This window comes from Ambystoma mexicanum, chromosome 10 (assembly GCF_040938575.1).
Source record: "Ambystoma mexicanum isolate Mex_15411 chromosome 10, UKY_AmexF1_1, whole genome shotgun sequence".
Classification (NCBI taxonomy): Eukaryota; Metazoa; Chordata; class Amphibia; order Caudata; family Ambystomatidae; genus Ambystoma; species Ambystoma mexicanum.
Window position 1 is genome coordinate 1,169,190,498 of NC_090932.1, and position 20,959 is coordinate 1,169,211,456.

The 20,959-nt window shown below is 45.3% G+C and overlaps 1 protein-coding gene across 3 annotated transcripts in view; it reads right to left on the reverse strand.

Annotated features, from left to right (window-relative positions):
* The window catches only part of PROM2 (prominin 2), a 531,075-nt gene that overhangs the window by 365,691 nt on the left and 144,425 nt on the right, over nucleotides 1-20,959 (reverse strand). For all 3 annotated transcript variants that reach the window (XM_069619114.1, XM_069619113.1, XM_069619112.1), the window contains exons 3-4: nucleotides 16,144-16,346; nucleotides 10,623-10,743 (exon numbers count right to left, since the gene is read on the reverse strand). In XM_069619114.1, the coding sequence (XP_069475215.1) occupies nucleotides 10,623-10,743; nucleotides 16,144-16,346 (324 nt within the window). The remainder of the gene's footprint in view (nucleotides 1-10,622; nucleotides 10,744-16,143; nucleotides 16,347-20,959) is intronic.

Here is a 20,959-nt window from a genome sequence, read left to right on the forward strand (position 1 = left end):
TTTCCATTTCTGGATTTTTTGTCGTTTCACACACTTACAGTGTGTTTCTAATGTTGATTTGCTGAAATCTTGAACCCATGACAATAAGAATGACTGGTCTCATATGTTTGATATGTTTTAGATGTTTTTGTAGAAATAACCACGTTGAATACCAAGTGGGGTATAGAGTCATTACCAACTTTTTGGAAGAAATTGTGTCCTGAAGATGGCCTAAAATAGAGAATGCAAGACACTAGGGATAGTGTCTGAAAAAATTAGAAGGCCCAAACATGTCGACAACTATCTGAGATACCCATACAAATTTACTGTGGGATTTTTTGCAAGCAAAGTGGTTATGAATGTTTACATTTTGTTTCGTTTAAACCCCTTTATTATGTTTGTATCATGTATAATGAACACAATTTTAAAAGTTTTGAGAATTATGACAATTGTTTATGTTATGGCACATTGTGCCTTTCAGTCAAGTGAGATATGCAATACATTTAGTTTTCTGATCAGTTTTTCTGTGTTGGGTTCTATGATGTATTTGAGACACAACATCAAACTGTATTTGTTTAGTTTGTAAATACTTTTTCATTCGAACTGCTGGGCAATGGAAAGATGGGTAATCAGACTCACATTATATGTATTTTCTATAGGAAGGTTTGCCAAGGCTTCCTGAATGATGGGCTTCACTACACCGGGCTTCCAAACACAGTCCTCTCTTTATTATATGCCCCATGATCCCTACAAGTAGTTTCACATGAATCCCTGCCAGCTAGCCACAGCATCAGGGAACAGGAATGTTTTATGGTGTTTCAGAGCATACCACACAACTGGTAGACTATATTGATGTGTCTGTGGAGGAAAGAGTCGAGTTAAGGGCTATGTCAGCATGCAGTCTTGTTATGTTCTGTAGATAATGTTATTACCCATGGAAAGCAGATAGGGGCCATCACGCCTTTCATCGTAAGCACATCTTTCTTCCATTTTGTGTGAACCAGGAATCACTAATTATTTCCCCATCAAAATATTCTTCTATGCGGGACTGTTTTTTCAAAGCGCAAGTACTATGTTAACCACTTATTTCTTTATTTTGCAGCAAAGTCAATGGGGGTCATTATGCTGGTGGTGGTTGCTGTGCCGGTAAATACTACCAGTAATTATTACTCCCCATTCCCATTTGAGTCCCATTGGACTCAAATGGGAATGGGGAGGCCGGATGCACCGGTACCATTCAGGAATGTTTCTGGTGCATCAGTCGAGGTTTGCTCGCCGGTGCCGGTCCGCTTGCGAGGTCAGTCCTGGCAGGTGGAAAGGCCCCCGCTTGCAGAACTCATAGATTGCCTGTCCAGTAACAACGGTGCCAGTAGCTTAACGGCACCATTGTTGCCGGACCAGCAAACTTGTAATGAGGCTTAATGAGTGGCTGCGTTCTCTCTTTGCATGTATCATGTTGATCACTCTTATTTCAATGTAAATTTGCACTTAGTGCAACGTAAAGGCCAGGCGGCAGAGCCTCATAAACAAATACAATTGAAAGAAGCTCAGAGGACGCGAGTTTTCATTTGCGCTTCTTTTAAGAAATGTGTAGGTCTCCTTGTTCTCAAACATACTGAGAACTGTCTGCTTGTGTTTTTTCCATTATTGCCTGCATTAGGTAGTTGTGTGCTTCAAAGTGTTCCATTGTATAAGAAGAAGTGGGGCTATATCACCTCACCCCATTCTGGAAAATGGAATAGCATTTAAGGCCGTTCGGTCTCATTACAAGCTTGGAGGTATTTCGGCAGTAAATCGGCCAAAATACCACCAAACGGGTTTACCATTACTACCACTTGGTGTGGCAGAATTACCACTGGTTATGGTGGAGTTAGTCCCCATATATAGATATGGGGATTTTGTCAGAATTACCGTTGGTGGTAATTCCAGCAGCGGTAATTCTGCTGAAATGGCTGTTTTTTTATGGTAAGGTGGCGGAATTACCTCCAGTATTGCGCTGGTGGTTTTTCCTCCACCCCACTGCCAAAACCATAGTTGGGCTGAACTTCGTTACCGCTGCACTACCGCTAGTTTTAGCCTCCCCGCGCAACTTGTAATGAGGCCCATATTCTTTGGTTGTCAGTTATAAAGTGGCTGCTTGACGTGCGGTTGAGTTCCTAGCGCACATTGGACTAACATAACCAAGAATTAGAGTACACTCAAATGTATGACTGATTCAGCTAATCATGAATATATTTACTGGGGATTGATTTACTGCAACGCCCCCTCTCTTGTATAATTACATTGCAGACCTATGTAAATCGTTACTGGCTAAAAATCAATGCCTCCAAATTGGAGGTCTTGGAAAATCTGCAGTGGCTGAAGAAAAAACCTGGTGGTTGGTCGCCGGGAGATGTCCATATTAGCCCTGTTTGGGAATGCATGTGCTTCCAACCCGCCATTGATAGCTTCCATTAAAGCAAAAAATCTATCAGCTCAAGGGATTCTGTTTGGAATGAAGTATAGAAAGTTTTCGCTCCTCCCGGTCATAAAATTTGATAATTAGAAAGTTTTGCCCACTCTGGTGTATGGGGCCGAGGCCTCTCTCTGCCTCCCATCTGAAATTTGGGAAGCTCTCGAGGGTTTGTTTTGGAGGAGAGTTTTACGTCTACCTACAAGCATTCCAATGGCAGTAATAAGACATGGGCCCTCATTACAAGTCTGTCGCTGGACCATGGTGCTATTAGCACCATGGTCCATGCCGGACTCCGGCATGGCGGAATTACCGCCCCATTCCAAGGTGAGTGGGGCTGTAATTCCCCATTCACCCTTCCCCATTCCCATTTTTGCCCCATAGGGCATAATGGGAATGGGGAAAGGCGCTAAGTACGGTGCCGCAAATTGCGGCACCGTACCTAGCACCAAGGTCACTTTGCGGCATGGGTTTTAACGCCTGCAAAAAGCAGGCGTTAAAACCCGGGACCTCTTAATCAGGCGTTAAGGGTTTAACGGCGCCGACGGCGCCGTTAAACCCTTAACGCCTGACTTGTAATGAGGGCCATGAACTGGGGCTTCTGTCTATATATGTAAGGGTGGTGTGGAACACTGTCACTGTTTTTAGGAAAGTAATTCTAGCCAACTACCCTCCTCAATTTAGAGTGATCCAAAGGAAAGAGATGGGCATGCATGACTGGTCACTGAATATAAAGCTACAGTGGTGTAGTGGAACCCTGATAAATGTGGGGGTATCGGCAGACACCCCCCTCTGCAGAAATCCGAAAGTTGTAAAGATTAATCTGTGGGCCAAAGATTGTACAGAAACAGAGATTAGGAGATAAAATTAAAAAACGCACACACTCCCACGCAGGCCATCTGGCTCGCTGAATGTCACACCAAAGTACTTAAGGTGGTTCCCCAGTCCATTCTACAGGGTCTTATTTTTAAGATTCCAGTTTAACGCTCTGCATACAAAGGAGACACTACTTAGATATGCAGAGGATGTAACAGATGATCTATGTTGGCTATGTAATAAATATCAGGGAAACCTATAACATCTAACTCTATTTTGCCCAACTCTAAGAGTTATGAGAACAACCTATTTGGATAATTATATGAGTGAGAAATTAGGTTTGGATGCAGACACATGGTGGGACACCTTAAGGAGGTGAAGATGTTAAATTAATATTTTCCCTTATGAAATTTGTGGAAGAGGTTTTAAAAAAAATTAACGTGTCACAGGAAGTTTTGACACTTGATGTAGAAAATGAAAGGGGGGAGGGAAAGCAGGTTAGTTGGTGCGAAGGGGATGGTTTTAATAATTGTTGTGGTTATCATTGATAATGTGATTTCTTTTGATTTCTTAAGTAATGTACATGTAAGGTCATTTTTTTGATGTTGTAAGATGGTAAAAGTTTGAAATAAACTAATTACTACTTTAAGTGTTTCAGTAGATTTTATTTTGGCCCTTAATCATAAATTGCCCCATTATCAATGATCGTTAATTGTCAATGTGTATATGTGATGGCCAATGAAGACACCCATCAGTGGTTATGCAGACACCCATCAGTGGTTATGCATCATGTTTATTTTTTAGATAAGATTATATATTAGAGTGGTCCATTCTGTGAAAGTCTCCTCTAAACAGGTGCTCCCCTGCTCCTCCAGAACCATCAAGGACAATTTTGCCTCTCTCGCTCCAGCCTTGGCTGCCCTCATTCATTGCAACCACTCATTCTCCCCTGGCTCCTTCCCTCAACCCCTTAAGCACTCTATTTTGCACTCTCTCCTAAAAAAGCCGTCTGCTGACACTTATTCTGACCCAACTATCACCCCTTTTTTGGGCAAACTCGTGGAGTAGCTGGTCATTGCCCATCTGACCCTCCACAACAAAATGGCCTGCTGCCTCCATGACCACCAGTCCCATTTCAGGGCAGCCAGAGGCACGGAAACTGCTCTTCTGAACACCTGTGAAGACATACTCTCTAACCTGGATTCTAATACTCCCTCTGTCCTGATCCTCCTCGATTTTTATTCGGCTTTTGACACAGTCTACCACTCCATCCTCATAAACCGACTCCATGATACCCTAGGCATCACGGACAGGGCACTGGCATGGGTGACATCTTACCTCTCAAACAGACCTTCCCAAGTGCAAATGGGTCATTTTCTCTCCTCCACCCCACTCTCTACCTGTGGAGTCCCTCAGGGTTCTATCCTAATGCCATGGCTCTTCAACATCTACCTGGCCCCTCTGGCCCACCCGATCTCCACTTTCTCCCCTCATTTCCAGTGTTACGGAGACAACACAGAGCCCTCTTTCAAGCTGCCTTGCCCTACCTTCTCCTCCCTCATACCTGACTGCCTGACTGCTATTTAGGCGTGGTGCTCCGCCAATGTTCTCTGCCTAAGTGCCAGTAAGACAGACATCCTTCCCAATCGGATGCCTGCTCCTTGTTCCCCACTCTCTCTGGAAAGTCTCCCTGGATCCACTCCCCTCACCCACTTGTGAGGCAAAAAAGACATGGCATCATCTTTGACTCCTCTCTCTTTCTATCCTCACATCATGGGCTGTGCCAAGAAGTCCAATTTCCAATTGCATCTCCTCAGGGGCATTCTACCTTTCCTCACCTTTCCCCAGAAGCTCAACGTCTCCTGAGCCCTGGTTCTCTCTAGGCTCGACTATTAAAACAGCCTCTTCGTCAACCTGCCTCTTTCCTCCCTTCGCCCCTTCAACTAATCCAGAATAGAAATGCAAGACTTATCCTTGGCCTAAAGCCCAGGGACCACATCTCTCCAGCCCTAAAATCTCTCCACTGGCTCCCAGTAACTACAAGGATCAAATTCAATACCATTTGCATCATCCACAAGTCTGTCTGGGGCCTGGGACCTTTTTACATCCAGCTTTTCCAGACGCAGCTCTATACGAAGCGTGTTCCAAACCTGTGCTGCCAGAACAAGAAAAGAATGTCCATATCCTCTTGCTTTTAAACATTTTCGGGCATCTATCTGTCCTTTTGAATTAGAACAAAGGCACATAGAAGGGGCATACAGTTGTGTTCTTTCTTTAAGGTAGATTGGGGCCTCCACATCACCTGTGTGCCAATGAGAGAGTCTTAAATATAATTCTAGCTGGCACGGGTAGCCAGTGCAGCTTCTTCCTAGGACAAGTTATATGTTTCCTCTTTGGAATGTCACAGATAATTTTCACTGCCTTGTTCTAAAGGCAGCTCTTATTGGCTCCAATTAAAAGAGCATTGCAATAGTCAATGCGCAGCATGATGACTGCCCTGACCAAAGTCTCTCGATTCTAAGGCAACATGAATGGTTTGACACCCTCAGATGGTATTGAGCGTTGCAAGACACCCCATCAACCTGTGCCTCAGATCCGACAAAAGCCTCTAAGTGGGCCCCAGGCATCCTAACCTTCTCCATGATCTTGATAGGATACCCCTCAATATTCAGAAAGTTGTATTCCGAACTATGCTTAGTTCTACGAAGAGTCGAAAATCATCAATTCGGTCTGTGTGCCATTTAAAACCATTGAGTTGTTCGACATCCAGTTTTTTACCATGCCGTAGATGTCATACGAACTATACCTTCCGTTCACACCATCAAAAGCTGGGTGTCGTCTGCATAATTAGAGAAGTGAATTGCCATGTTAGTTAGAAGGTCGCAAAGAGGTTTAATATACAGATTAAACAATGTCGGAGACAAACAGGCTCCCTGTGGTACACCACAGCAAATTGGCTCAGCATCTGAGCTAGCGTCACCCCAGCACACCCAGGCAAGCTTATTGCTCAGGAAGAATCTAATCCAGCCAATAGCCTGTAGTGAACATTTTCCAATAGTACCTAACGCATCCAACAGGCCGATTATGATCCAGCAGGTCGAAGGTGGCTGATAAATCCAAAAGTATCAGCAGCCTTGACCCACTTTCCTCTAAAATGTCTAGCATATGAGGCTGGAGGTCCAGCAGGCACTCTACATCCCATGATTTGCTTGAAGCCAGATTGTTTAGGATGAAAAATGCCAGAACTTTCCAGATGTAATTGGATCTGGAAAGTCAACACTTTGTCCACAATCTTTAAGAGGAAGAAGTTGTTCGTAATGAGTCGCTAGCTGTCAGTATCCCTTGGGTTTAGGCTTCTTTTTCCTCTAATGGTGTAACTACAACCTGCTTACTAGAGTCTGGTACAGTACCATGACTAAATGATGCATTAGCAAATCGAGCCAGGAAAGGAGCAAATATATTGGGATTACTCGGTCCAAATTTAGAGGGATAACATCGCCGGGACAGGAAGTGCAATGCATTCTCTTTAAAAAATTCTTCATCTCACCCTCCATTATCTGTTTGAAGAGGAAACCAGGCCTCCCTCTTTTCCTGTACCTGTCTCACAGGTAGAGTTTCATTGTCCAAGCTACTTATTATCTTGGTGTCGGCGGTCTTTATTTTATTTGAAAAGGCGTTTTGTACCTTACAGCAGTCCTCACTAGCAGGAACAAAAGATTGAGACTGGGATGATGGTTTCTCCAGTTGTCTATAGATCTCAAATAGTTTTCATGTCTGATTACCTGCCATTTCAATCTGATTGTTATAGAAGCTTCTCTTAGCCTCATAAATATGTTTCTTATAGGCAGTTTGCAAGGATTTCCACAATAGCTCCTCAGTTTTGTTTTTCTCCCACATCTGTCTTTTTTTCTTTTTCAGATAGTTGAGGGCGGTGTCAAACCACTCCTGATGACTCCCTTTATTCCTGACAATCTTGGATTTCAAAGGAGCTACTTTCTCCAAGAGGCCATTTCGCTGAACCTTATAAACACTAAGTAACCTCTCTGGGGTGTCTAGGTCAGATGTACCAGACATAATGAGGTCTAGACACGACTTCGAGTCCTCTGATTTCATTTCATTTAGGTTCTGATTAATTATTCTCCTGGGAGACCTGTGAACTTTCCTAGGTTTGCTAGAAGAAGAATAGAACAATCTGCGATTGAGTGTCCGACCAAATATAGGACTTAATATTTGTAATCCTCAGGGAGCTATTACATGAGGTAACCCAATCGGGAATATTACCTCCCAAATGAGTAGGTTCAGTGTTGTGACCAGAAAAACACAGATTGTTGAGATGTTTTTTCAAGTCCAGCACTTCCTTGTCAATCGGGTTGTCTAACCAGCGATTGAAATCGCCAAGCAGAATAATGGAGCATTTAGGTTTGTTTAATGGGACTAAAAGATTAAACCATGGCATATTGTTAGGGGGCTGGCAGATCAATATGAAACTTGAACAACAATTGGTATTAAATGTAAAATTTAATTGTAAAATCTCACAGCCTGCGCATTCGATATGTGTTTCAAAGAAAATCAGGTTAGATTTAACAATAAATACTACACCATCTCCCATTCCATGTACCCTGTTTTTACTAAAAAGGTTATCGCTGGGGGAAGTTGCCAAACTTATTTTGGGGCCCCAAGAGTCTTTGAGCCAACTTTCTGTGATACACATCATATCCAGGTTTTTCTGCCTCGATAAGTTTGTGTATGTTCATAGCATGCATACTGAGGGAGCAAGTGTCTAAAAGTGCCACTCTAATAGGTGTTAAAGGATCACAAGAAGAGATGGGATTAACGTTATCTGATGGGATGACGGATGAAATTGCTGGTAGTGTTGCAATATTTGGCTGGGTAACAATAGGTGGCACGACAATGTTAGCGTGGAAGTTAACTACTAGCTCTTCTGGAGTTGTGGTATTTGACACATCAATACCCAGGTTAGTAAGTAGGGCATTTTGTGAAGTTGGCAACTGCTGGGTACTTTCTACTTTTCCAGGAAGGGGTAAATTATATAATTTAGTTAGATCACTGGACGCAATCATAATTACACTATCCCTGTATGACTGGGTATAAGAAGTGCTATTCCCAGGTTCTTGATCTAGGCTTGTTTCTGTATGGGGGGGGCAATATTGGACTAACACTAGTATCAAGACTAGAGACATAATCCTGAATCATTTCTTTGCGACGCAGTTTTTGTGCTGCGAGAAGCAGTACAAGGGTCGCAGGGATACCCATGTTAAAAGAGAAACAAGCAAGGCTGCAAAGGAAGGTAATCAAGGACCATGAAACAACCGTGGAGGTCGAATCAGAAGTAATGAGTGTAGGCAGTAGGGAGCAATTTCAACAACCAAATCTAGAAAACTCCAATAAGTGGGCCGAAATAGGTAGTGAAAATAAATCCCATCCTGACACCAATGCTGCCCAAGACTTTGGCGGCAGCAAGCAGCGCGTTCGTCACGGACCGGCAAAGACTGGCTTGCCTATGAAGAGCCGGCGCTGAAGCACCTGACGTTTCTCTTTGTGCGCCCAAGGGAGAACTGGGTACTGTAGTCAGACACAGAGCAGTTTGCTCCCTTATCTAATAGAAGTAAGGAGAGTGTTTTATCTCTCGCCAAGGTATTTTATCAAAATGTATTGCTTTGAAAACGCACATAAATCAGTCGTGCTGCATGTTACACTAAACAGAGTTTCAAAAGCAAGCAATTTGAAGAATTTTCAATCACGCTATGCAATCGTACGAAAATGACAACAGAACAAGTATTACCCAGTCAAGGTCTCCCTAAATACCGCCCGGACAGAGACCTTCAGTCTTCTGATTCCAACGCCCTGCAGATGAAACGATTCTCCAAGCAGGGAGTGGGAGGTAGATCCTTTCCTCGGCTGGCTCCTCCCTCTGGAACGGCCTCCCTGCCCCCCTCAGACTTGAGCCAGATCTTCTTAGGATACAGAAACTTCTCAAGACTTTCCTTTTCTCCTCTTCCATCCCTCACCCCTTCCCTCGCTAACTCTCCATCTGCCACTGTGATTGGGGCCTGGTCTCTCCAGAATCATACAGTGGCCAGACCACCCCCTACCAGTCCCTCCAGCATCCCTTCTCAGCTCTTGCCCTCGGGTCCCCTTTCCCGGACTAGCCCAAATGGTCCTCCTTGTCCACTGCACTCTTCCTCCCCTTTGCCCCTCTCCACTGGCACTTGCCACCTTGGCCCACCCAGCACTTGCCTGGCACCCCAACTCTGGGAGCACCCCACTCCTACACTTCTCCCTCACCCCCCCCCCTTGCGTTTACCACCTTTTCATGCACTTGCACGGTAGGATTGTTGCAAGGCCATTATAACCATTTGTGTTTTACTTTTTGATTCCAATGTCCCCTCCTCCCCCCATCTTGTCTTGTGGCGCCTGGAAACACCGGTGTATAGGCGCCATACACATGTCCAATAAATAAATTAATAATTGAAGACTTGGGAAAAGTAACTCATGAGTGAAACACACGTTGCCTGACTTGAAAAAATACTAATGCAATAATGAAAATAAAACAAAGGTCATTGAAAAGTTTGGATTATAATTCCGTTAACACCAATTAATAAACTGATGATTCAAGTAATGTTGTTATTCTATGCTGTGCTGTGTTATATTAGTGGTCGAGCAGTGCTGAGGGATGTCTAGAAAGTGGCATGTTGTACCCTCACCAGGGGCATGCAAACCTTGGTCTGGTCTATTTTGCGTATGTGGACAGGAGCACCTATTCGTCCATCTCCTTTCTGTTGGCCTGTCATGCAGCTTGTCTAGCGACAACACCCAAGCCCTATTCCCCTTCAGCATCGGCTGCACCTGAAGGATTTGGAAGAAGGTGCAACATGAAGAGAGAGTGCTGGGGTTGCAAGATAGTTGCTGTGTTTTTCATTCCATTACTGTATGACTTGTTATAACTGTTGTGGCTGTGGTGGTCACCATTATAGAAATAGTGCATGATGATGGCCTCTGCACTTTTCCTTACAATCCCTCAGGTGAGGAGATGCTTTCTCTTGAAGTGTGATAAATGGCGAATCTGTGAAAGGGAACTCCTTAGACATGGCAGTGAAGAGGGTATGGTATGGAGAATTGCATGCCCAACACTTGGTAGACAAGGCTTGGTAAATGTATTGCCCTGGAAGATAGGTGGATATTGACCTGGTCAAGGTCCAACAGCAAATTCTCAAATGATAGATATGAGGATGGATACGCCAGATCTCTACAACATGATGACTCCCAATGGAAGGGGCACGTAAACATTCCTGTCATGGTCCATGGGGGTTCCTGCTGTGCCGATAGACTTACAAGTGACAACAGATGGACTCACCTGGGTGATTTTGGGTGGAAGCTGCCGGAAGCCTTGCAGTGAGGATGGGATGGCACGGACGCTGGGGTCCATCTCCTTGGTCGTCATTTCGTTAGTAGCAAATGCACAAGCAACCCCCGCCCTGTGGAGAGAAGAGGAATGGGTACATCATCAATGATCGTTTGGTGGAATAAAGGCGGGAAAGCAAAAGGACCAGGGAGAATATAGTGCTTAAAAGCGGGAACAAGACTTGCAGATAGATTCAGGGAATTAATGTATACCGTGTTGTAGATATACCCATGCTCAAACGACACAGGCCTCGACTAATGGCGAATGTGATAGGGGGCAGGATACAGACTGTGATCTCACGTGGAAACCCCCACACGATACGCGGCATAGCATGCCAAACGCTCTTATGCCGAGACAAGGGTCAATTCGAGTGAGAGCGGATGATACCGGAAGCCTGAGGACTGTAATATGTGGTTTAGGACGATTTTCCCGCATCAAAAGGTTCGTATGAACCTTTTGATCTAAAAATGCTACCACCAAAGGTTCAAACACCAAAAGTTTGAACCTTTGGTGGTAGCATTAAAAAAAAAAAACGGAGGCTGCGGGGGTGTCTCCCGCATCACCCTGCTCAGTATACTTCATGGTATAGTGAGCGGGGACTGCAGGGGACACCCTTGCAGCCTTCCATTTAAAAAAAAAAAGGAAACAGGGGCTGCGTGGGTGTCCTCCGCAGCGCCCCGCTCACTATACTTCATGGTATAGTGAGCGGGGACTGCAGGAGACACCCTCGCAGCCTTCTGTTTAATAAAAAAAAAAAAAAAAAAGAAACGCGGGCTGTGGTCGTATCCCCCGCATCGCCCCGCTCACTATACTTCTGTTAAAAAAAAATAAGTATAGTGAGCGGGGGCAGCGGGAGACACCCCTGCAGCCTTCCGTTTAAAAAAAAAAAAGAGAGAAGAAAAGGACCCTGCAGCGCCAGTTCCTGATCACAGAAGTGAAAGGGAACGGGCGCTGCAGGGAACCAGCGTGAAGACAAGGAAAGTGTGGTTTGTTTATGTTGGGGGTGTGGTGGGGAGAGTGCTATGGGTGTGTTGTGTGTGTGGGTGTGAGTTTGTATGTGTGTTCTCATGAGAAAGGTGCAAACTTTTGGTAGTTCGCACCTTTCTCATGCGAACGATTTGCCCGCGGTAATTTCAGCCACGGGCAAATCACTCGGATTCGTAATATGTACCTGTATTTGTCGACATTTAAGTTACTCAAAGAAGACTGGTTGGGAGCACGTGTGGTTGTTCGGGGGGAAAGGGTGGGTTCCTTCACTGGGCATGGGGAGGACTGTTCTCTAGGGAGTTATTGGGGTTCGGAGAGGGTTGGATCGATTTTATGACTGCACAATGGGTATGTGTCATTGGCAAGTATTACGCACGTGTGATAAGAAATCTTATGTTGGTGCTGACAGTTTTATGCCCTTTGGCTTGCTTCCTTTGTTTGATGCTTAACCTTCAATAAAAAGATGAAAATCAATTTTAAAAGCAGGCACAAAAATGTACTGGGCTGTAGAAAATGAGGAGAGGCCCCAAGCCACCCAGAGGGAAGATCCCATTTCAATAACCCTTCAGGATTAGCAGATACCAAGCCTTTGCCATTTGAATCTCCTGGATGACAGGAGCCCTGACTGAAAATCTACTAAAAGAAAATAATAAATTAGATGAAAACGGATTTGAGGGATCCATAAGGCTGGTTCAAGGCAGGGGTGCCTTTAATAATGGAGCATTTCCAGCGTACTAGAAAGGGGGCGGAGGAACATCAAGACTAGGCCGTTGGCATGGGTGTCACTGGCGAGGTAGCTAATGCCCCGCGGCAGCAAGGGGATGGGGGAACCTCAAGACCAGCCGGTTGGCAGCAGTGTAGCTAGCGAGGTAGCTAATGCCCCGCGGCAGCAAGGGGATGGGGGAACCTCAAGACCAGCCGGTTGGCAGCAGTGTAGCTAGCGAGGTAGCTAATGCCCCGCGGCAGCAAGGGGATGGGGGAACCTCAAGACCAGCCGGTTGGCATGGGTGTCACTGGCGAGGTAGCTAATGCCCCGCGGCAGCAAGGGGATGGGGGAACCTCAAGACCAGCCGGTTGGCAGCAGTGTAGCTAGCGAGGTAGCTAATTCCCTGCAGCAGCAAGGGGATGGGGGAACCTCAGTCCAGACCTTTGGCAGGGGTGCCACTAGCGAGTAGCCCAGGGTGAGAGGAACCTCAAAACCAGCCGGTTGGCAGCAGTGTAGCTAGCGAGGTAGCTAATGCCCTGCAGCAGCAAGGGGATGGGGGAACCTCAAGACCAGCCGGTTGGCAGCAGTGTAGCTAGCGAGGTAGCTAATGCCCCGCGGCAGCAAGGGGATGGGGGAACCTCAAGACCAGCCGGTTGGCAGCAGTGTAGCTAGCGAGGTAGCTAATTCCCTGCAGCAGCAAGGGGATGGGGGCACCTCAGTCCAGACCTTTGGCAGGGGTGCCACTAGCGAGTAGCCCAGGGTGAGAGGAACCTCAAAACCAGCCGGTTGGCAGCAGTGTAGCTAGCGAGGTAGCTAATGCCCTGCAGCAGCAAGGGGATGGGGGAACCTCAGTCCAGACCTTTGGCAGGGGTGCCACTAGCGAGGGAACAAGCACCTCATAGTAGCCCAGGGTGAGAGGAACCTCAAGACCAGCCGGTTGGCAGGTGTGCCACTTTCGTGGAAGCGTGTGCCCCATAGTAGCCAGCGGATAAGGAGCATCAAGACCAGGCTGATGGCAGGGGTGTCACCGGGGTGGGAGCTAGTGCCCCGCAGTAATCCGGGGATAGAGGACCAGGAAGATGTAGTTTTACACTAGTGCAGCAAACATCCTTAACTATGTTTAAAGAGAGTTTGTACCAAAGGTGTAGCACACTTTACAAATCTCGTACTCAAATTAGTGAATTTGGCTGAACCAATGCATATATTTAACAGACAAATAGCAACTGAACTGTAATTGTTAGAAGGAGGGTTCACAGGTAACTGGGTATATGGGGCTTCGTTACAAATTGTCCTTTTCATAAACTAGCGGTAAAAGATTATTCTGGTGACTGCCAGTGCAAACCAATCGAGCTGTAGGCATCACAAAACATAAAGTTAAGGAGCACATACTACTGAGATGAAGGGCAGAAAGGAATACTTGTTTAATTATGAAAAAGGTCTGGGCAGCAAAGGGAGTATACAAAGGGAGTTTGCATACAGAAAGGAGCCAATGACCAGAAATAGCATTTACACCCTAAGCAATGGCAACAGGAAAAGGGCTGGCTGCAGAATAAGGCACATGATGGGGTCAGTAGAGAGGTGGGAGATGCAGGACTGGAAACCTACACTTCTGCACTAGAGGGATATAAGCCAAAATAATGAGCGTTCCTCTAGACATCAATTGCCAAAGCCATGGGGTTCAAGGTGAGAAGCAAAGGCTCTGGAAAGCAGAGAGACACTTATGATTTCTATTAGCCATTTCGGCAATCTAGACTTGAGTCAACATAGATTGAAATAGTATAATGAAATAATGGGAGGAGAGGAAAGGGAACCAGAAAGGTTAGATAAGTTAGAAATAAGAGAATCTACTAGCTTAATCAAATTGGCCGCAAAGGTTAGACTATCAAAGAGGAAAGTACAGGAGTGAAAATATAGGATCATTTTGAACTATTCATGTGACCTAAAACTTTCTGGGTGACCTCATTTCACCACAATCTTTCATCTTTAAAGAGGTTTGCTGTGCTTCAAGAGTTAAGAGGGATACTTATGAATCATCGGTGTAAACATGAGACCAAAAACATGAGACTCAATAGCAGAAACCAAAGAAAATGTGTGAACAGAAAAGAAGGGGTGCCAAGGATTGAACGCTGGGGGACACCACGGGCAAAGCAGTGTCAAGACATAACACTCCCTTCCATGAATGTGTGTAAGATGAGAGATAAGAAAAAGAAATTGTGTATAGTCTTGGAAAGTCTGGAAAGACTAGAGATTGAACATTACTAGGGTAGGCGATGCGTAACAGATAGGTGCAACCGTGGACAAAGTGCTAGAATCAGAGAATAAAGTCGAATGCACCAGACAACCCTGGCGACAACCCTGGCAGACAACCCTGGCGACAACCCTGGCGACAACCCTGGCGACAACCCTGGCAGACAACCCTGGCGACAACCCTGGCAGACAACCCTGGCGACAACCCTGGCAGACAACCCTGGCGACAACCCTGGCAGACAACCCTGGCGACAACCCTGGCAGACAACCCTGGCAGACAACCCTGGCGACAACCCTGGCGACAACCCTGGCGACAACCCTGGCAGACAACCCTGGCGACAACCCTGGCAGACTTCTGGTTGTAAAGAAGAAAGAAAACAATGATGGTGTGAGTTATTTCCCATGAATTGTTTTTGATATGGTGCCAAATCACCATTACAACAATCTAAGGGGCTCATTACGAGTCTAGCGGTAACGGTGCCGGTGATACCAGCAGGTTGCCGCTGGACCCGTGATATATTTACCGGCGCCTGACTTCCCGGTGCCACCAGAGGATTAAAACCCTGGCGGCCCTGAAAGTCAGGCGCCGGTAAATTTTAAGTCCCCATTTGCATAGAGTCCCACAGGACTCTATCGGAGTGGGGACCACGGAAGCACTGGCACTGTTGCTAACGGTGCCGGTGCTTCCATGACGGTCTGCCTACTGTGGCCGCTGTGCCCCACAGGGTCAGACCTGCCGCGCACGGCAGCTCCGGCAGGCAGACCTGTAGTATGCCGTCCGGAAACTACGGTACCAGACCAGCATACTTGTAATGAGCCTAAGAGCATCTAGGCACAGATTCAGTGTATTCTGTCCACACCCGGGCTATCCAGACGCCAGTCTGCAGAAGGAAATGTAACAGGGTAAAGATAAGACAGTGGGAAAGAAGGAATACATGTTTTGTGTATCATGGGTGCCTGGCAGTCCTGTTCGGTGGACCATAGAATTCATGAGGTAGAAGAAAGGGGTTTACTCGAATGTGTTACAAGGTGGATCTGGAGAATAGGAAACGGCCTCATTACAAGTTTGGTGGTATTTCAGTAGTAAATACAACGTGGATGTGCCCTCGAAGTGGCTTCAGGTCAGTGATCTTAAGGGCAGTGCTAGGAATTCAGCAGCCTCTCGTGTGTAAGGATGCTGCGTAGAATGTGCCCTCCTCATGGCTGGCAGGGTCTTGTGGAATTCAGGTGAAGGAACTGAAACTCCGGGTGACGATAACTCAGTTCATCTGCTCTTGCTCGAGATTTCCTCAATGCTGCTCTTCTTATAGTTTCTGAAAATGCAAAGGTGGGATTTGGTTGGTCCTTCTTCTACTCTAATTCCAGAATCCTTTCATTACTGTGTCACCTAACTGGCCTTCTAGGTTACACGTCTGTTCTCTTGTCTTCCAGTCTTGGTTGCCCTCACCTTGAAGTCCCTGTATCGAATCATTCCAGTTTCCACCCATTCCAGCCTCCTTACTCACTTACTCGTCCTTGCCTTTGCTTACTTACAGCATAAGAATCGTTGTCAGCAGAAGTGCCGCCATGAAAGTGTTGCGCTTGTAGATCAGGTTCTTGTTGAAACGGTCGACTTGTCCACCACACTTCCCATGCCAGCGGCAGACGAAGAAGATCAGCCCAGTCAGCACCATCGCAACAAGGTAGATGCCAGCAAGGATGGCGCAGACCACGTACCCGGCTTGATACTTCACCACCTGAGGAGAACGGAAAAGACCGTCAAGAACGACAGAACGCATGGGCTAAAAGCATATTATGATCCCGTTCAGCAGCAAGCACATTGCCCTAACCTCGTTCAGGTAATAGCGCATGTCCAGCTACTAGTTCAAGCACATTCCCTACTCCCTTGGCAAGCACACTATTGGTTCCTAGTGCAAACACATGCTCCATTACCAGTGGTAATGCTCGCTCAGCTACTGGTTCAAGCACATTCCCTACTCCCTTGGCAAGCACAGTATTGAGTCCTAATGCAAACAAATGCTGCATTACCAGTGATAATGCTCGCTCAGCTACTAGTGACAGCACATATCCAGTTACCAGTGCAAGCACAGTACCTGATGCCAGTGCAAGCATATGCCCTACCAGTGAAAGGTAATTCCCTGATCCCACTCCAAGCACATTCCGCACTCCAAATGCAGGCTTATTCCCTGCCCCCACTGCTGGTACATATCCAACTACCAGTGAACTATCATGCCCAACATCCAGTGAACGCGCATTCCCTGATCTCAGTGCAAGCACAATCCATGATGCATGCGCAAGCATGTGGCCTGAACAAGCGAAATCACGTGATCTGGTGACAGCACAAGCATATTCCCTGATCCTCCACGCAAGCAGGGGCTCAACTACCAGTGAAACAACATGCCCAGCAACCAGGGGTATCCATTACCTGCCTCCAGTGCAAGCAACTGACTAGATAGCAGAGAAAGCAAATTGCCTGCTACCAGTGAAAGCCAGTCAGCTCCCTTCTGCTGTGTCACGTGATCAGTCTTGGTGTGTACCACACCGAACGAGTATCCCTTACTAACTTCAAACAACGTATTGTATCCACCTTCACTCTACATTCCATGGTAAGGAACTGTTGGCCACATGAAACACTTTGGTGAGAAATCCCACGGGCACGCCTTCTTAGAGCTCTCTGTGTTTTGCCAATCATCGGTCCCACATCTGCATGAATATACCTGATCCTGCTCTACTACTAGTAGTAGTATCTGTGTTACTACTAGTAGTAGTGTCAGTGTTACTAGTACCTCTAGGAGCAGCGGCACCAATAGCAGCAGCTTTGTACTCAACAGAACCTGGGTCACTGTGATAATGCTGAGGCAATCTATCTTTACAGGTCGACATGGATCCTTGAATGAAACTGCGCACTGCACGCCATTTAACTATTTAAGATGTTATCAATTGTCAACTGCTGGGGTCCTTATTTGTGGTGAATAAATTAATACAAAATAGTGAATAATAAAAACGTTCCAGAAGTAATAAAAATAAAGTAGCAGCCCATCTGCTGGATCCGCTTGTATTGCTTCCGGGATGTGGCCAATGGCTCAATGGATCCTGGGATCTCTCAAATCCAATTCATAGACTAAGGGGCTCATTACGGGTTTGCTGGTAACCCGCCTTACCGTTACTGGTGCCTGATATCCAGGTATTACTGGGATATTACGGGTGCCGGTGACAGCGATAAGTTCCCATTCCATGGAATCCGATAGGCAATGGGGTTGCCGCAATCACCGGCACTGGTAGTATCGGTGCCAGTGATTGTGTCAATTATTTGCCGGTAGGGGCCTGAACTACTGACAGCTCAGGCCTGCCAGTGGATCAGAGCCCCTATCTGCAAACTTAGAGTGTGCCAGTCCAGTAAAAATGCCAGAGCCGGTATTACCATAATTTTTTCCCACATTTGTACCAGACCGGCACACTCATAATGAACCCCTAAGAATCTTTGGACCCTGCCCTACAGATAAGCAGCACACCAGCTACCTTTAGTACCTCAAACAGCAAATCCTCCCAACATAAACAAAAACAGGGAGTACATATACTCCCAAAAATAAATAGGTAACAATGGACACAGAAGATTCTGCTCCTGATTCCAGCAACAAAAGCCCACAGATATGTGTGGATCAGTGGTACCGGAAGAGGGTTGTCATAGGAAAGAGGTATAATATAACTATTTTTAACCTACATGAACTACATGGTGCAAATACATCTGGGTTACAAATGTATACTTTTTAAAAATTTTTTATTTTTTATTGTATATGGTTAAAAAAAACTTTTACAATTCATCAGATTAAGAATAGTTCATCATCAGATTAAATAACATCAGTAATTCATACATACAGTAAATATTGAAAATATAGGAAGAAAACAGGTATTTATATAAAAAAAACTATACCCACATTAAATACACTTAAAAAGCATACATGACACAATCGAACAAAGTTAAAACCAACAACACAATAATGTACCCAAGTTATTAATCCACTAATCTTTTCTTTTTTAGAAAATAAAACACCTGGATCACCATCCTAAAAAAAATGAATGTGCGGTCACTGTCCTAACATTCTTTAAATGCACCAATTTAAGTGAATTAACAAATCCAGCCACTGCAATTCCCACCCCAGCCTACTTTGGGCACAGGCAGTTTTTCCATAGATTCTCAATATCGGCCACCTGAATTAATAAAAAGATTTTCCTAAAATATGTAATTCTTTGCAATGACAATGCGGGGCACTCTAAAAACAAAGTTTTTGTTGTTACAATAGTGTTTACAACTGGCTTCTCCAATTCCAATCAATCTCCTTCTTAACTGAACCTCATGGGTTGACAACAAATTCCACCTTAATCGCAAAAGTAGTTGGGCCTCATTCTGAGGTCGCTGCCAACCCTGTAACACTGAATCCAGCGCCTTACTTCCTTGTGCCACCGGGTCATTACAAGTCCAGGTGGAGCGGGAAGTCAGGTGCCAGATTTTTTAAGTCGCCATTCCCGGGGAGTCCAAAAGGACTCCCCGGGAATGGGGACACGGAAGCACCAGCAGCGTTGCTTACGGTGCCAGTGCTTCCGTGACAACTCTGCCTACCCAGGTCGATGCGCCCGGCAGGTCAGACCTGCCAGGCGCAACGGGCCTGACAGGCAGAGTTGTAAGCTGGTAAATTGCTACGGGCACCCTTATTTCTGAACCGAGAAACACGGAATGAGGCCCTATGTCTTGCATGATCTCTTTCAGCACATTGTCACAGTAAACCCCCAACCTTACAGTTAAGCAAATACACTTTCCTTGTACAGATGCGTTTCCATATTCAGATCGTAATACAGTAGTCCCTTAGGAGCGGTAATTAATCTATAGAGGAGAGCCAGTAATCTCCACTGGACACGAACCTTGATTGATAATAGGCCCAGTTTGTAGCGAATTGCTGCTAGCAGAACAGCGTTAGGCACTTTCAGGGTTTGCCTCCAAATTGTGGCCTCCATTTTGTCTAACAAACTAAAAGATACGTTATTCCACAGCTCTAGCACATACGCAATTTTTGGCATTATTTTGGCTTCATAGAAATCTATAGCTGGTTTCATAGAAAACAAATGAATTTTCTATCAAGTTTTAGTAATTGGTTAGTTAGGGCAGATGTTTTCTGTTTTAGGACTGGACGCATAGTCTCGAATCCCTGGTTGGCCAATATATGAAAACCCAAATAGATTATACTTCACGCACAAGTCAAAATTGCATTTTCCAAAACCCACCTCGGCGAGCACTTTTTTCTCCTTGAGAATTCTAATATTTTTGTTTTCCCTGGATTAATCACAAGACCATTCAGTTTCAAATATTCATTAAAAGCCAATAAAAGATACTGAAGGCCTATATCCTGGTTCTATCAAAAGAGAAAAAATCATCAGCATGAGCAATTCAGGAGTTTCAAGGTTCCCCGTTAGGAGATATAAAAACGCGGTGTCTTAAACATTCACCTACCTCGGATACATATAAGTTCAAAAGCAAGGGAGCCAGAACGCATCCCGGTCTGAGGCCTGATTTGGTATTGTTACGTGACAGGTCACCATCCTTATTAAGAAGCACCCTAATTCCTGACCCCTCATGCAAACCAATGATCAATTTCAGTAAACCTGCAGGCAGCCCCCGATTTGCCAGTTCTTTCCATAGTCTACCTCGATCGACTGTGTCGGAGGCCGCCGAGAGGTCGATTGAGGTGGCGTAGGTGCTACTCAATTTATCTGCCCAAGCCTGATATTGGATTGCTCTAACTACCAAGCCATTTAAATTTGCGGAGTGTCCCTTCAGAAAATCGGTTCGCAATTTACTTATTCTCCCATTAGAATGTGCCCACTCCTATAAAAGTGTTAACAAGAGGGACACAAAGACTTTACTGTCCACATCAAGCAACGTGATGGGACAAAAATATTTAGGGTCTGTCCTTGCGTCCCTCTTGTATATCAGTACCACATCCACCAAGACTCAGGAATTCGGGCACTTGCTACCACATCTTTAAAATGTAGAATTAACTTAGGTGCCCATAACAAGGGATCACCAGTCAGGATATTATTGGTTAAACCGTCCCAGAGTACCAATTTTGGTTGGATGATATTGTATGTAAATATGTGCTCTGTAAAGCGCTTTGGATAAAGGCGCTATATAATATAACACATAATTATCATTATAATTACTATGTTTTATCATGTCGATTACCAAGTCAGTGTCCATTTCCAGTTTCCATTCTTCCTCCAATTTCTGCAAGGGCTCCTGACTTACTGAAAAAGGTTCAATTTGATAAGAATAAAGATCTTCAAAATGTTTGACCCA